The 18481-nt window shown below is 45.6% G+C and overlaps 1 protein-coding gene across 1 annotated transcript in view; it reads right to left on the bottom strand.

Moving 5' to 3' along the window:
* VPS36 (vacuolar protein sorting 36 homolog) overlaps window positions 1-18481 on the bottom strand; it is a 75762-nt gene that overhangs the window by 20991 nt on the left and 36290 nt on the right. The window contains exons 7-8 of the mRNA XM_040340343.1: window positions 2537-2569; window positions 2367-2444 (exon numbers count right to left, since the gene is read on the bottom strand). Coding sequence (XP_040196277.1) covers window positions 2367-2444; window positions 2537-2569 — 111 coding nt within the window. The remainder of the gene's footprint in view (window positions 1-2366; window positions 2445-2536; window positions 2570-18481) is intronic.

The raw sequence follows: 18481 nt of genomic DNA, 5'->3' as shown, positions 1-18481 counted from the left end.
GTTCACCTGAGAAATAATATATTGGACTACCTGAGATTGGATTATTATGTAATTATTATCCACAATATATTCCAGGATATCTGTAAAGAACAATTTACTGTTTGTTGGTTCTGAACTCAACCGGTTAATTGTAAGAGTGACTCATTCATCATGTTGGGGACACATACTGTTAGATGCTAATTGACCCTGCTATTGTGTGAAGATGTCCTGTGTTTACACTTATGATAATGTGTATTGTATAGCAGGTGAGCGGAGACGGGACGTCTACTCTGAAATGTCATATCTGAGTCGCCTAGTCTGGGTAAATGATTAGTTAATTAGCTCATGTTAATTTATGTTCTGGTTACCTCCTCTTTAAACTGTCTATAAGGTTGCAATCTTGGTTCTATTAAACACTCCATGTTTAGCACACAAACAAGTCTCGTCTCGTCGTGTGTTGAGGGTAGCTGGAATATCTGATATCTATATCCAGACTGATAGGAAGCGGTATATGACGGAAGCACTCAAGCGGAGTGTGGGACATTCCGTTACAGAGAGCCAACTTAGAAAGGAACCAAACTTCATGAGCAGGGTGCCCTGGCCATGAGGAGGGTGACCTGGCCAGGATTCGAACAGAATGGATACACACTAAAGCAGCCCATAGATGACTCGATTTGCTTTCCTTCCACCATGGGTGAAAGGAAAGAAAATCGCTCAATTCCCCCATCAACACAGTCTACTGCACCGCTGTTGTGTTCTGCCACTGGGGGGGGGGGGGCAAGGAGAGCATTCCTGGTCAGCAGAATTCAATAATTACTGCTAGCAGCTATAGCCACTGGTAGTAATTGAATGTAAAAGATCCGACAGGCAGGTTGTACCCAAGTCAATCGATGGATCGGCTTGGATACAATCAGCCTGTCCATACATGGATAAAATCTCAGCACATCCCTGCTGAATAGGCTAAATTTCGATCCAGGTATGGCCAGCTTAAGGCTCCATTCACACTAATGCAATTTCAGACCTGAGTAGCACAGAAGCATGACAGTAAATGTCACATTATTTTCAATGGTCCCCGGACAAACACATCCTCACATTTGTTTTATGATTCCTGTGGTTCTCTTGCTATAAACAAATGGCCCCCTGGTGTTTCAGGCTTCATTTTAATTGTCTAATAAAATTATGAGATTAGATTTTTTTTTTCCTTTTTTGGTTATATTTTATGTTTATATCCCAAATCCTCACTCCCTCCACTGTTGTGGTTTGTTTTCTTTCAACGGATCCCATTTACATCAATGCAACTCAGCATGGCACAATTTTGGAAAAGGTTCCTGTACTACTTTGGTGTGATTACAAATGATTTTGGCCCCATGGAATACACAAACCACTTCAAAGTAGCATTTAAGTTGGGCAACTTAATCACACTGACAATCTGATCAAAATCAGATTGCAGCAGTAAGAACCTAGCCCAAGTTACTGTGCTACCTACTGCGGGGACCAGCTTCAAAGTTAACCTGTGGCCTTGCCCTCCATGGGAAAAGGACAGGTTCATTCCTGCACCATGACTTCCATCTTAAAGCGGAGTTCCACCCTAAAGTGGAACTTCCACTCATCTGACCCCCCCCCCCTCTGGTGCCACAATTGACACCTTTTAGGGGGAGGGGGACAGGATACCTGATATCTTTGACAGGTATCCTTTCCCACTTTTGGGAAATCAGACCGCAGCCCGTGACGTCACTGCGGGACTCCCTCCTCCTCCCTCGGCCGTCAGGTCAATGGGAGAGAGGAGCGGGGCTTTGCGCATGCGCAGTAGGGTTCCCGGCGTGAAGCCAAAAGGCTACACTGCCGGGTTCCCATACCCGAAATGGCGGCGACAGCACCTGATGGAAACATCAGCTGCGGTGCCGACATCGAGGGACTCCAGGACAGGCAAGTGTCCATTTACTAAAAGCCAGCAGCTGCAGTATGTGTAGCTGCTAGCTTTTAATTTATTTATTTTTGGCCGGAACACCCCTTTAAGACAAGATCCATAAAATAAATAAAATAAAAATAGGAATATTTTTAATGCCCACAACAGTCATCAATGTCTCCATTTCAAGTGCTGCAAACATGAAAGAAAAAACAAAGATTCAGATTCTTGCCTACATGCGGCCCACGTTGTTACCCTGGACAAACAGACTATATAAGATGCGAATCGTAATTTTATAGAAACTCAATATTAATATGAACAGTACAGACAATATATATGATATCCGGAGACATAACAGGTGCAGATGTTATGTCAGACACAACCTTTATGTTTTCCCTGGAAAGAGTCCATAGAAAAATACGGTGCTGTTTATCTTCCCAGTGTTACCTGGCAGCCCATGTGTCCACATACACTCTCATACCTCATCTTCTGTGATGTCCCCTTGTTTGTCTTTGATTTTGTTAGCTATCGATTTGGACAGTTCTACCATTTCCTTGGCCTGTAAAAATAATGAAGACAACCATCTTTCACTACTGTGCTGACAGGAAATGGCTGTGCTGGACGTGGACTCACATTAATGTTTCAGCGTACCTTTTCCATCAGCTTGCTCAGATCCACAAAGGCCTGGAAAACAAAATAAAGAACGTATGTATGGTTGGTGAGAGGAGTTAGCCATGTGCAACATGATCCCTACTAGAACAGATTCTGAGAACAAGCTACTTGCAGTGACACCACCCAAACCATGAGGTTGGATAAAATGTCCCTCTATGAACTTATTATTGGATGTATGCAAGCAGGACAGTGATCCCATTATTTATTACTATGGAGTCGGGGCTGTGGGTAAACCAATGGGGTTTATTTACTAAAACTGTAGCAAAATCTGTGCATAGTAGCCAATCAGCTTATAACTTCAGCTTGTTCAATTAAGCTTTGACAATAAGGCCGGGTTCACACTGCTCCGACATGGAAGTCGGACAACTTCCGATCTGACTTTGCCCTACAACTTCATGTCCGGCGACTTCAATCAATGGGATCAGACTTTGATCTGACCAAACCAGGCTCTTTAAGTCTGGTATGAATCTTGAGGGGGGGGGGACCCCACGCCAAAATAAATAAAAAAGGGACAGGGGCCTCTTCCCGACAAATCTGGGCGGTGGTTGTGGGGCCTACGGGCTGGGGGTTTATATCGGAATGATGTCACCGGTGGCCACGCCCCATGGCTACATAAGAACCGGCAAAGAACGAAGCTGGCACAACTGCGGAAGCTATCGTTGCAAAAGGACTGGGTCAGTGGCAGAAAAGTGAGCAGCAGTGGAGAAGACAGCAGGGGGAGGAGAAGACCGGAGGAAGAACACATCACCAGAGGGAGAAGACCAGAGGAAGAACACATCACCAGAGGGAGAAGACCAGAGGAAGAACACATCACCAGAGGGAGAAGACCAGAGGAAGAAGACACGTTGGAGCTACAAGGAACATTCTTCACTTTAAAAAAATGACTCGTTAAAAACGGTCTCTTGTTTTTATTTACACTACACAGGATCTGATTCCAATAAGCCCCCTGCCCGCAGACCCCCATAACCACCACCCAGGGTTGTCGGGAAGAGACCATTGTCCCCATCAACATGCCCCAAAGCACCCACCCCCTTGTCCAGAAGGGGGGGTGCTCGCCAGATAAGGGTCTGGTATGGATTTTGGGTGGGGGTTCCCCTTAAAATCCATACCAGACCAAAGGGTCTGGTATAGTCTTGGGGAAGAAGCTACGCATTTTTTTTTCCGGCTTGAGTGTTCCCACTTAAGATCCACATCAGACTTGCAGGGCCTGGTATGGAATTGGGGGAGAACCCCCGCCACTTTTTTTTTATTTTGGCATGGGGTTCTCCTTTAAAATCCTCAGAGCACAAGTCCAGGGTTGTCGGTAAGAGACCATTGTGCCCATCCACATGCCCCAAAGCACCCACCCCCTTGTCCAGGATGGCTAGTGCTCCCCAGATAAGGGTCTGGTATGGAATCCATACCAGACCGAAGGTCTTTGGGAAGAAGCTACGCATTTTTTTTTCCGGCTTGGGTGTTCCCAAGATCCATACCAGACTTGTAGGGCCTGGTATTAAAATCCCTAGAGCACAAGTTGCACCACAAGTCGGATCAGTTAGGATGATGACTTGACTTAAATGCAACTAACATTCAATTGGCATAAATCGTGGCCAAGTCTTACCAAAGTAGTGCAGGAACCTTTTTCAAAGTCGGCCAGTTAAGATGGCTCTCATAGGGAACCATTGACTTATACACGTTATGCGACTTGTGCTCTCAAAGTCATAACGTATGTCGCACCAGTGAAAATCGGGCCTAAAACCTGGAAGCGGATCGGTTTCTATGCAGAGCTGCATCCGATTCTGCACTCTCCAGTTTTAGAAAATCGATCCCATTGTGTAACTGGATGTTTGAAGCAGTGACTAAATTAAAGAGAAATGATAATGGTTTTGAGTACATTTTATTAATCATTTTAAAAAGTTTATATGTTTTTTAAATGTTTTTTTTTTTTTTTTTAGTTAAGCAAAAACATGGGACCATCAAGTTAAAATGAGGGACAGAACACGCAACATAATATACCGTAATCATCTTGTGTGTGGTTTGTGTTGTGAAAACGGAAGGATTATTAACAAATATGCCATCCCTGTGTTTTTCCAGCCCAACAACATGCAGATACAAAAGTTTGTACATCCAAAAGACCCAATACCAAAACACAGAAGAACTAATATGGTATAGGCATTCATTATTGTAAAAAGTGGAAAGACTTGGATTATGATATGACCAAACGAGCTCTCAGAAAATAGATTACCCAACACAAGAGCGTGAATTCTGCAATCTTCCTACACCTTACAGCAGATCTTGACCCTGAATTAACCACTTACAGACCGGAAGATTTTCCCCCTTACTGACCAGGCCATTTTTTGCGATACGGCACTGCGTCGCTTTAACTAATAATTGCAACCAATTCGGGTGGGTAGTATAAATGAAGGGCTGGCGTTATACGCAGACGACCTTCTGTTGTTTCTCAGAGATCCGGGGGAGTCGTTGGTCACTGCTCTGGGTATCATGAACACCTTTACTACATACTCAGGGCTGAAAGTAAACTGGGGCAAATCGTCCATTTTACCCTTGGATAAGGGGGCTAGTGAAAAAGCGGATCCCAACTTACCACTAAAGTGGGTTACACAGATAACATACCTGGGTGTGAAGGTAACAGCGAATGCGATGGATTACATGTCTCTTAACCTGCTCCCCCTTTTGACATTCTTTAAGCAGAAAGCACTGACTTGGCAGAAACTCCCCCTGTCTCTGATTGGCAGGGTTAATCTTCTAAAGATGAAGATTCTCCCAGTCATTCTATATTTTCTGAGGAATGCTCCGGTATGGATACCGAAGTCCTTCTTCAAGAAGTTGGACAGCATCACTACCACATTTCTCTGGGCACCAAAATCACCTAGGCTGGGTTTGAAGGTTTTACAGGAACCATGGGGTCAGGGAGGGCTGGCAGTGCCTGATTGGCGCAAATACTACTTGGCGGGGCAACTAGTTTTTGTACATAGATGGTTGAGTTCAGACGCGGGGGATTCGGCTACAATACTGGAGGCAGCCCATTTGGGCTCTTACGAGTCCCTTCGGTTAGCGATACATCGAGGTACAGGAAAGGACCTCCCACTGACAGAATCTATGAAGGCCACAGTTAAGGCATGGGTGGAGGTGGAAAAATTGGCCTGTCCCAGCTACACGGGGGTCTCCCCTTCGACTCCCCTGTGGATGAACCCGAAGCTCCAGCAATTCTATAAATTTGACGATGCTGCAGGATGGGCGGGCAAGGGGATTAAACTACTTAAGGACATTACGCGTGATGGGGTACTTTTAACGTTTGACCAGTTGAAGGTCAAACATGACCTTCCCAACACACAATTCTTCCGGTATCTGAGACTGAGACACGCATTCCAGACGCAGTTTGAAGCACAGACGGTTGCATCCTTTCCTTCAAGATTAGAAGACCTCCTAACGACAGAAGATTTGCCCAAAACTTTATCAGTGACTTATAAAGAATTGTTTAAAATTAGTCCTAAGGCCTTGGTAAAATGCAGAGAGCGGTGGGCGACTGAGGTCCCTGGTATACAAGGGGAGGAGTGGGATGACATGTGGGATCGTCCGTTTAAATATCTGGTGGCGGCTCGAGACAGACTTATTCAGTTTAAATTTCTGCACAGAAGCTACTACACCCCAGCCAGGCTGGCAGTGATTTATCCGTCGGTGCCGCCTGAATGTTGGAGGTGCACTTTTTCGCCAGCAGACGCACACCACGTGTTTTGGGACTGCCCACAGATTCAGCAGTTCTGGACAGGGGTCACGGCCTGCATAGAGGGAGTGCTGGGGGTACCCATACCTAGAGAAATCAGTGTTTGTCTGTTGGGCTTGGTGGAGGAGGTGGTCCCATCCAGGGCGCATAGAACGTTACTTAGCATACTCCTATTTTACGGGAAAAAAGCTATTTTACTCAAATGGAAGAGTCCGGGGGCACCAGAGATAGCATTTTGGAAAGGGCTGGTGAATGCTATGCTCCCATATTACAAGGCAACATACCTGTCTCGGGGCTGTGTGGGAAAATTTGAAAAGGTATGGAGGGCCTGGTACGAATCTGATCAGACGGTTGGGTAGTGTGAATAGGTAAATAAAGTCTGAATTCTGCATACATTTGTGTACCTGCATTGACTGACTTCCGGTGCATCGGGAATATGAATAGTGATGATCACTCAGCAAGGTGTAAATCTTTTTTTTCTTGCAGAGGAGCCCTGCGCTGGTGTTTCGCAGGGGAAGGGAACTGAGTAGTGGGGGGGAGGGAGGGTGGGATTTCAATTGGTTATTGCCATCTGCGATGGCTCTGTTGTATGCACATGGTCATGTTGACCAACGGTTTACTTGGTGCTTTACCAAGGAATGTATGTTGTGTTATGTCAACAAAAACTTTCAATAAAAAGAAATTTTCAAAAAAAAACTAATAATTGCAACCGATTGTGCGACATTGTACCCAGCTTTCTTTAGGTGGTACTTGAACCACCTTTGCGGTTTTTATCTTATGCTCTTTAAACAAAAAAAAAAAAGACAGAGATTAAAATATATATATATATATATATATATATATATATATATATATATATATATATATATATATATATATATATATATATATATATATTATTTTTTTTACTTTTTGCTATAATAAATATCCCCAAATTTAAAAAAAACAAAAACAAATTTCTTCCTTAGTTTAGGCCGCTATACATTCTTCTACATATTTTTGGGGAGAAAAAAAAAATAAAAAAAAATCGTAATAATCGGATATTAATTGGTTTGTGCAAAAGTTATAGGCCCGGATTCACAAAGCACTTGCGCCGACGTATCTCAAGATACGCCGACGTAAGTACAAATGTGCGCCGTCATATCTATGCGCCGACCCACATACTAAGATACGCCTAAAAATAGGCTTCCTACGACCAACGTAACTTGCCTACGCCGTCGTACCATGGGCGCATTTGCCGCTTCCATTGATTTTCTATGCACATATGCAAATGAGGGAGATACGCCGATTCACGAACGTACTTGCGCCCGGCGCATAATATACGCCGTTTGCGCAAGTCGTATGTCCGGCGTAAAGTTATTCCCCATATATGAGGCCCAACCCATGCAAAGATATGGACCAGGGAACACAAGCCATCGTATCTTTTGTCGTTTACGTAGTACGTGAATATGACTAGGCGTAGGTTACGTTCACGTCGTAGGCAGTGATCCGTCGTATCTTAGGGAGTAGTTCCGACGTGATTCTGAGCATGCGCACTGGATGCGTCCACGGGACGGCGCATGCGACGTTCATTATTCGTATCTTTATGGCGCTCGGCCCATCATTTGCATGGGGTCACGCCTCATTTGCATGGCTCACGCCCACTTCCACTTACGACGACTTACGCCTAAGAAACCCAGTGCAGATTTGGTGGCAAGTGCTTTGTGAATCCAGTGCTTGCCTCTCTGCGCTGCGTCGGCGTAGCGTAAATAAGATACGCTACCACGGCATATATATGCGCCGATGTATGTCAATCCGGGCCATAGTGCGTACAAAATAGGAATTGTGGCATTTTTTTTATTAGTAATGGGAGGCGATCTGCAATTTTTTTCATGACTGCGACATTTGCGGCAGATAGATTGGACGCTTTTGACACTTTTTTGGGATCATTGACATTTATACAGCAATCACTGCTATAAAAATGCACCGATTACTGTGTAAATGTCTCTGGCAGAGTTAAATGTGTTCCCCCATGTGGGGGGGATGAGACTGACTAGAGGAGGAGACATATCGCTGTTCCTAATCACTAGGAACAGCAGATCGGTCCCTCCTCCCCTGTCAGAACGGGGATCTGTCTGTTTACATTGACAGTTCCCGTTCTGTCTCTCATGCCCGCGGTGTTCGCAGGTAACCAGCGGACATCGCGGCCGCACGCATCAGTTCCCCCGTTGTGCAGCGGGCGTGCGCCTGCTATCGTCCTTAGAGGCACCGATGTACACCTATGGCGATTTGCGGGAACGTGCAAACCTGCCGCAGTTTAATGCTGGTCGGCAAGCGGTTAAACAAGGTCTGCTTATTCAGTTTGGGACTCTCTTCATCTTGAATCTAAGGTCTCCATGCTTTATTTTGTTGAGAAATCACTTTGAAAAACTGCCCCCCTCCCTGCGTTGAGGGCATGTGACCTGGCAAGGTGCAGGTTCCCCGATTTACATATTCTCCTGCTTGAGAACTCGGGGGTCCCTGGTTTTCATATCCACTTTATGGGGAACACCAGATTCTCTGGTTTACAAGATCTTGTGTGTCAGTAGCAGCCTTTGAAATTTGCAGTCAGGCAGAATCAGTGCTGCGCTAAAAATCAAAGGCGTCCTCCAGGTAGTTAATTTCCCTCGTCTCTGTTTAAATTGCAAATGTTGATGCCAAGCCTACCTGTAAAAAAAGCCCTAAGCAACTTGTCAGAAGAGGGATTTGCTAACAGATCAGATGCTTCCCAGAACTAATTAGTAACATGCTACAACTCATCGCTCAAGATAGAGAAGTAAGGACAAAAGGGAACGGGCACACACCTAACAGGAACTTCCTCACATAAACATAATCCTGCAGCCCCGTCCGCCTTATCAGCAGCCAGCAGCAGATGCAGGAAGCTGCGAGAGTCCTTTACATCAACTCATTAGTTACAGCTCAGCCACACACATCACAACTACTGTGGCTGGATGTCTCGCCAATTATCCACTTTACAAATGTCATTCCCTGATTTGTATGGTTATCAACGTATTCTGAATAAACAGTGAACATGGAATAAAAGTGCAGAAATAGGAACAAAACAAGCAAAAAAAAATAAAAAATGAAAAAACGACTAAAAGAGAGGGCAAATGTACGCGAGCACCCTCTGGCAGTCCATTTCACGTAGCCCTCACATCTCTCCTGCAGCGGGGGCCCCCCCCCCCCCCCGTCTCTGCTCACAGCTTGTCTCGGCAGAGAGGACAGAACTCCTCAGCTAGATCCTGCGCCCCCTCGTCTATGCCTCTCCTGGACTACGGCAGCTGACCCTAGCCCTCCTCTGGTCCTCCTCCAGACCCTGCTTCCCAGCTACGGCCCCAACTTCTTCCTGGCAGCAAAACGAAGGGGGTGCACTGTGATGTAGGTAAGGGGCGGTGCTCTGGACATCTGCTTATATTATGAGAATAATACAACTCTGTGCTAGTGAAAAAGAGGGTTGCTCCCCTATGGTATCATCCACAAGAAACTTTATTGGAGATTGCTCAGACAGAACACCGTGGCAGAACGATTTTCTGTCTGAGCAATCTGCAATAACATTTCTTTTCAGACTTACATCATCCGCTACAGGAGTATGGGTGGGCTCCGTGCCAGTCTGCACCTGCCCTTCACAGCTTAAAGCCGAGTTCCACCCTAAAGTGGAACTTCCGCTCATCGGATTTCTCCCCCCCTCTGGTGCCACAATTGGCACCTTTCGGGGAGGGGAGGGGGGGAGTATCCTTCCCCACTTCCGGGAGTCCGGCCGCGGCCGTGACATCACCGCGGGGCTCCCTCCTCCTCCCCTAGCCGCCAGGAGAGAGGAGCGGGGCCTCGCCTACCGGTGTGAAGCCAAAAGGCTACACTGCCATGTTCCGTTACCCGCAATGGCGACGTCAGCACCCGACAGCTGATAGGAAACATCAGCTGCGGTGCCGACATCAAGGGACACCAGGACAGGTAAGTGTCCATTTATTAAAAGCCAGCAGCTGCAGTATGTGTAGCTGCTGGCTTTTCTGGTACAATATTTTTTATTAAAATATATATATATAAAAAAAAAAAAGGAGGAAAAACAAACAACAAATTCCCACGCAGGGGATATGGACATAAAACATAATTATACATAAAAGCACATAGTAGAAAATATACTATTATACTATTAAAGGAACTAATTACAAATTACCACCGTCTCCCCAGCCAGGGCCGGGGGGCAGTGCGTTATGCCTGAGCCAGAAGGCTCAGGGGCCAAGGCAGGTAAATGGGGGAGGGGGCGGAGTTATCCGCAAAACGGGGGTGTCATGCTTGTAACTGTCAGCCTTGCAATGCCTCATGGGATATGTCGTTTCGCAACCGCTGGAGGGCCACCAGTTTGAGTTACAGATAAGACTGGCCCTTTGACGGCAACCATAAATCTGATGCGGCCTGCAATGAAGTTGTCTTTGACGCCCCTTCTCTAAATGATGGAGGTCAGGGGTTTCCAGTGAAGGTTGCTGTTAAAGCTCATCTCCAGGAAAAGAAAAAAATCCTTCCATGCAGTAGGGTTGCTCCTGCACTGTAAGGGTTACATGACTGTTTAGATCTAGGGGGTCACTAAAAGCAGTTTTACTTACCTGATCCTCCGCTCCCCAGACAGCCGACACTCTTCTACTCCCTCACATTCTAGTAGTGGACTGTCCCTCATCATCATCACATCCAATACAGGGTAATGCACTTTGCAGTGGTCTTGATAACATCAGAAGGCATTTGATCGATGGAGCATGGGAGAGAAAAGACTGCAAGCAAAGGGCCGATCTCCTAGACCTAAACAAGAATTTAAAGGGATTGTAAAGGTACAATTTTTTCCCCCTAAATAGCTTCCTTTACCTTAGTGCAGTCCTCCTTCACTTACCTCATCCTTCCGTTTTGCTTTTAAATGTCCTTATTTCTTCTGAGAAATCCTCACTTCCTGTTCTTCTGTCTGTAACTCCACACAATAATGCGAGGCTTTCTCCCTGGTGTGGAGTGTTGTGCTCGCCCCCTCCCTTGGACTACAGGAGAGTCAGGACGCTCTCTACATTGCAGATAGAGAAGGGAGCTGTGTGTTAGTGGGCATCCTGACTCTCCTGTAGTCCAAGGGAGGGGGTGAGCACGACACTCCACACCAGGGAGAAAGCCTTGCATTACTGTGTAGTTACAGACAGAAGAACAGGAAGTGAGGATTTCTCAGAAGAAATAAGGACATTTAAAAGCAAAACGGAAGGATGAGGTAAGTGAAGGAGGACTGCACTAAGGTAAAGGAAGCTATTTAGGGGGGGAACAAATATATATGTACCTTTACAACCCCTTTAACACCTGCAGTGCAGAAGCAGCTCCACTGCAAGGGAGCTTGTTTGATTTCCCCAGAGCTCAGCTTTAGCATACAAAGATGCTTTAGAGCAGGAGTCTCAAACTGGCGGCCCTCCAGCTGTTGCAAAACTACAAGTCCCATCATGCCTCTGCCTGCGGGAGTCATGCTTGCAACTCTCAGCCTTGCAATGCATCATGGTACTTGTAGTTTCGCAACAGCTGGAGGGCCACCAGTTTGAGACCCCTGATTAGACAATGATGAATGACAGTTTGGGGAAGTACTTTTTCTCTTCCAGCGTGATTGTGTCCTTGTGAACAAAACCATAAAGACATGGATTGATGAGTTTTGTGTGGAGGAACTTGACTGGCCCATAGTGAGAGTCCTGACCTCATTCTACTGACGAGCATTAGGGGCAATTGGAAAGCAGATTGAGAACCAGATCTTCTCTCTTGTGTATGTATTTTATAATATATATATATATATTGCATGCATATATTTGTATATACACACACACACACACACACACACACTGAATGCAAGCATGCCTAGATGTAGCACTATACTCCTTAAAAGGTAATGCCCCAGAAGCCCAGAATTGCTCACGGCCGCTCAAGACCCTTCCCAGACTATTTCCTGTAGCAGAAGTAGTCTAGGAATAACAAGATGAATCGGATTCTAAGATTGCAGTAAAAAGAATAGTTCAAAGAAGAAAGTTGTGAACTTGAGTGTTCACAGACAGGAAAATCTAGAGGAAACTCCAGGAGGAAGCAAAAAAAAAAAAAAAAAAGGACCTTAGGTCTATAGAAAGAACATTACAGGAGCTGCACACACAGATTTTAAATTTTAGCAACATAAATGTAACATATTGCAGCTTACTGATCCTTCGATATGAACGCTGCATTAGCCTTTTCTTTTTTAATTATTGGTTTCCTTTATTTCCACCTGATGATCCTGCCGGTAACACACTTTCAGTACTAGGGTGACAATGCTCATTCATTGCATTGTATGAAGACGACTGTCACAGAACAGAACTACTGAATCTCACCCCTCTCACAGCGCCATGGGAGTTCATTGAAAAATACAAGCTGACAGCCCCAAAGGCTGCTGGACCTTGTTGTTTTCCATTCACAGAGCGCTGTGAACAACTGACACAGCCAGGTGGGTGGAGACCCACACGACCACCTAAAAAAAAAATATGACAGCTAGTGAGTGGAGAAGAATCCCTGCTAGCTGGTACAGCGGGGATCAGGGAGGTGCGGGGGCCGGTGTATTTATGTTAAACCCGGAATATGGGTGTAACATGTTATGAAAGGTGAACTTATCCTCTAAGCAAAAGTGGTTCTGTTACCAATAGCAGCCATTTCTTTACTTTATTTGAAAGTTGATAGAGAAAGGGGAACTGCCGCTCTGGGTGAGTGCACTCAGCAATCAGTGTCCTCTCAGAAGCGTGGGTGCTGGCAATGCACAAAGCGAAGACCGGAGAAAAGACTGGACAGCCGCACTTCAACAAAATTCTTAAAAAGTTGCTTTTAATTGTAAAAAATGGAAACAGCACTACAAGTCACAGCAGACAGTGGGGTGGATAGCTGACGCGTTTCGCACTGGGGTATCAGCGCTTAGTCATAAGCGTGATACCCCAGTGCGAAACGCGTCCGCTATCCACCCCACTGTCTGCTGTGACTTGTAGTGCTGTTTCCATTTTTTACAATTAAAAGCAACTTTTTAAGAATTTTGTTGAAGTGCGGCTGTCCAGTCTTTTCTCCGGTATTTGAAAGTTGACATTTGACCGATTGTTAAGATAACTGCTCCATTTTAGCACCAGGTTTTGTAGGTACCCTTGTATATAAAATGAAATTGGGCACCTTCCCTAAAATAATACAACAATAAAGAAAAACCAGCATACATGTGCAACCTGGGACAAAAATATATGAACAATAAAGCTGCGGTGTACTGCCGTTATCTACACGATAAACTAGATTCCTTACCTACCAGAAGGAGAAAGAGATGCAAGCTGTGTCAGGCATCTGCTATGTAAAGCCAAGTACAAGCAACACTAATATAGCTGCCTATTGTCTACATGGATTTGTTGGAGTACACCGCAAAGCAATATAGGAAAATCCCCAAGAATGGCGCGCACAGAGAACAGGCATCTAAAAAACTGAGGAATGAATACATGAACAGACTGGAAATATAAGAGCCGTATACACAGATACATAGAGAAAACATTGGACATCATGGGCGTCATTCAGCCCCGGAGAATTAAAATGGTTCGAAAGGAAAAACGTTTTTTACTTTAATAGATTCCCTTAAAAAAAAAAAGCCCCACTAACTGTCCCCCCACCTAAAAATCTGGCTCCTGCTGCTGTCAGTCAAACTCCTTTGAGAAGGGAATGGAGACATGCCTTGCCAGTGCTGTGTCTGTCTATGGGCGGGGTGCTCCCACAGGAATAAGGAGCTGGTTTGCTAGGGAGGGACCCGGAGCAAGGAGAAGCAGACAGTGCTGGTGGGCAGGGCCGTTTGAAGGAATTTGGGGGCCCCAAGCAAAATGGACACGGAGCCCCCCCCCCCCCCCCACGCATGCACGCACCCAAAGCCTACAACTACCCCATGTTTTTTTTACTCCCCCTCCCTATGTTTTTTTACTCCCCCATGTTCTTTTTACCCCCCCCCATGTTCTTTTTACTCCCCCCCTCCCTACTGTACCGCGCGGCAGGAGATTCAGTTTCCTGTTCCAGGCCAGACTCAAAGGAAGTGAGCACTCAGTGTGCACTTCCTGTTAGTCCGGGAACAGGAAACTGAATCTCCTGTACAGCGCGGTGCTGACAGGAGAAAGGAAGAGGAGCTCGGCCACGCTACAGGGAAGGGGAAGAAGTGACGAGAGAGGCAGCAGTGCTGCAGCCGCCTGAGGCTCTCTATAAACCTGCTTGGGGCCCCAGGCCAGCTCGGGGGCCCAAGCAATTGCTTGGTTTGCTTGCCTTGTCGCGACGGGCCTGCTGGTGGGGGGACTGTCCGAAGAGGAGGTAAGGGACTACTTTGTGGAATATCGTTGCACAGAACAAGCAAGTATATCCTCTTTTTTTTTTTTTTTTTTTAAATAAAAAAAAAAAAAAATCCTACTTTAGTATCACTTTAACCAGGGTTGAGCTCTAAGGCCTATTCTGCTGTGATGACTTTAAAATGTTGGATAACTGACAATCCAATGCAATCAGAAATTGACTGGATCAAGTCATACAAGAAAATATTCTATTAAAGGAGAAGTTCAGCTTGAGCTCATTTGGCTGGGCTTCTCCTCTGGGTCACAGGAGTGCAATTATTTTTGCACCCCTGTGACCCATTATCAGCAGATAGTGGTCTGAAGTCCGCTCTCTGCTGATGTCACAGGAATCAGTGCAGGGACAGCATTATCCTGACAATAAAGTCTGGATCCGTCAGATGCCTGGACTGATACCTGGCTCAGCCTGTCAGCGAGCCGCTGAGAACCAGAGAGACAACTGCCCCCCGCCCCTCCACAGCCCAGAACTCCGGTGAGCGAGGAGGGAGCAGAGAGGAGAGCTGCTGATTGACAAGCAGCAGCTCTTCGCTCAGGGATCTGTGAGAACCGAGCCATTAGCGGTGTACAATCGCTTGTTTCTTAGTGCAGATGCACCAGGGGACAGATGCAGCATCGGAGCGATGCTGCATCCACCTAGGCAAGTATGAATGGGCAAAAAAACAACAACATACTTCTGTTTTAATACTAGCTTATTATAGGTTGTACTGTAACGGGTCATTCCTTATTGGTTCCAGCCTCATGTGACTACAGCACACACTAGTTCTTTTGTAGCCCAAGAGAGAACCCACACGGCTCTGAGGGGGGACCAGACATCCAACAAACCTGAAAAATCTGTGGGATGCTGAAGGTTCTACAACAAGCAGGACGGGTGACAGGACAAGTCAGCATTTTCTTTGCAGGGGTCCCTTTTTTTCCATGCTACGGCCAAGTCTGTTGCTGAAACGCGTCAGCTGTTTTGCTTGTCACTTTTTTGTAACAAACCATTAAAATCACTATATGGACTACAAAGTTGCCGGCTCAATCCTTTTACTGGTCCCTTTTTTATAGTTTTCATTCTATTGATTCTAGTCTCTTTAAGAGGAACAGTACAAGTCACAAATATAACGGTGAGACATCTGCTCATCTGTGATCATCTCTTCAATTGCAGCAATGTCTGGGATACATTTCATTTCAATAGAATGATACTGAACTATTTTTCATATTTTATATTAGCCGTTGTTGCCTAAAGCATAACACAATTAAAACATTTAAAGTGGGTGTAAACCCACTCTCATCCTTTCTAAACTACTGCCATAGTGCTGATCTATAAGGATATACAAGCCTCCTACATGTATCCTTACCTGTCAAATGTCTCCCCTCTGTCTGTTATGAGAACTGAAAAACTGCAGATTCTGTGGGTGGGTCTGTTGTCTGGAGCTCTGTGGGTGGAGTCATGATGTCAGTAGACTCCCCACCCACCTCTACACTCCCCTCGTCAAAATGCATTTTCTCCTGTGTATTCCTTACACTAAATTCTGCTATGATCACCAACATTCAGTCAAAATCCAGAAAAGTAACCACATGACTTCAGAAAAGGAGTGGGGGTGGGAATTAAAAAATAATGCCTGTCTCAGGCTAGTGCAGTGATAGTGAACCTTGGCACCCCAGATGTTTTGGAACTACATTTCCCATGATGCTCAACAACACTTTAGAGTGCCTCAGCATAATGGGAAATGTAGTTCCAAAACATCTGGGGTGCCAAGGTTCGCCATCACTGGGCTAGTGCATGAGATATGTAAATAACCTGCCATTCACAGCAAGGGGGAAGAACAGACAAAAGTTTTCTCCTGTTTGTCCGTTTATCTCACTGAAAAAAGAAAAGAGGATTGCTCAGAGCTGGATTAACTCTTTGTGGCAAGACTGGGCACAGATGATAGTAAATCGTATATTCTACATTGTGACAGCAAAAAAAAAAAAAAATCGTGTTTATGTCAACTTTAAATATAGGACCATAAGGGAAAATTTTCACATGAAAACGGCCCCCTTTGAAAGCGATCTGCATTTAACAGGCGGTGAGGAGGCGATATGTCACCTCCTCAGTTCCTGTTTTAACCCTAAAAACACTGAACCACCCCATACAAGTAAATAGGTCGCACTTGGAAGTGGTATCACCTGCCGAGTGCGAACTGCAGTTTCGATTTTGCAGCAGCCATGAAGCAAGGAATTATAGTTGTAGCATATGTTTAGCCCTAAGTAACTGCATGTCCATCTTTAGGTGGACAGTCGATCTGTGGCTCCCTGGCTCCCTGTGTGAATGAGCCCCAACTATAGATGTGGATCTTCACCTATTTTTTCAACGTATGCTTTTTACAATGCCAGCCGCAGTATGGATATAATCAACATTTAGAAGTACCATATTTTCATTTTCTTGCACTTTTGGTCCCGGACACCTAGGCCATTCCATCATTAAGTGATCCTGTGGACTCTTGGGATATCTGTGTCATCTATCCCAGGCAGTGGCATCTTAAGAGAATTATAGGCCCCCGGGCAATACAGTGCACTGGGGCCCTGTCTACACAATCGTGCACGAGATTTTACTGACAAAAATCATGAAATTTACTGGCAGAACCACATTTATTTTACTGGCACTGCAAAAAAAAGTACCTAAAATTACAGTTTTACAAATTTCTTCATTGACAAGAAGGGTAGGTTACTATAACCCAGCCTTCTCAGAGTTTCCTCTTACATCAGAGTCTGCAGGATTCCCCCTTACAGTGAAAGGGAACTCTTATGTAAAGGGGAACGCTGCAGATTATGATGTAAGGGGGAACTCTGATGTGGAGGGGGACTCTGGTGACCAGAGACTACCTTATATCAGAGTTCACTGCTTTCTCTTTACATCAGAGTTCCCACTTACATCAGGGTCCTTGCACTGTAAGGGGGAATCCTGCAGACTCTGATGTAAAGGGGAACACCAGGAACTCTGATGTGTGGGGCACTCTGGTGACCAGAGACCACCTTCCGTAGAGTAAATACACTAAGGTAAGGGGGGGTCACTAATATTTTTGTATTCACTCCCCCCTTACATCAGCAACCACCTGCCCCTTAGACTGGCCTGGCGGCGCTATCACTGATCTCCTCTCAGGTGCAACATGCACGGCTCAGTCAGATGGCTCCAGCATGGCTGCTCTGGTTTTATCCTACTGTCTCCTCATGTCTGACTTCTCCCGTGACCCCCATCCCGGAGGCGCTCCCACTCTTGACTCCTCTTCAGACTCTTCCTCAGAGACTGTAGACACGATACAGTTCTACAGTTCTGACCCGCTGCTCTCCACCATTTTTTTTACTGGGGTTGCTGGGCAGCCGATGGGGGCCCCCCAGGCAAGTGGGGCCCCCGGGCAACTTCCCAGCGTGCCCAATGGAAAAGACAGCCCTGATCCCAGGAGTCTTCGGGTAATCTAATCATCAAATCTTGTGGATACACTGTGTGTTGGGCACGATCACTAATGCGCACGCACGATCAAAAGGTGCATGCTGGGTAAACCACCTGCACTACATCCCGGAACTCATGGGTGCTGGCCCACAACTAAGATGGCCGCTGCCAGCATTTCAACAGGGGCCAGTAACCAGGACATTTGGCAAGTAAGGATTGTAATCACAATATTGATCATATCCAAATACAGGGATTTGTAGAGATCATGGGGATGTGTTTATTGAATTTATGAGTAGGAGACAGTAGCTCCTCTTTAACATTCATGTGTAGTAGGCCGATTCAATATTCAGAACGAGGTGGTCCAGGTAGGTAGGACAGGCTTTGACTTGTAGTTCTAGCAG

The sequence above is a fragment of the Rana temporaria genome, chromosome 2, assembly GCF_905171775.1.
Source record: "Rana temporaria chromosome 2, aRanTem1.1, whole genome shotgun sequence".
NCBI lineage: Eukaryota > Metazoa > Chordata > Amphibia > Anura > Ranidae > Rana > Rana temporaria.
Note: the sequence above shows the minus strand (reverse complement) of the source record. Positions and strands in the feature narration are given on the sequence as shown.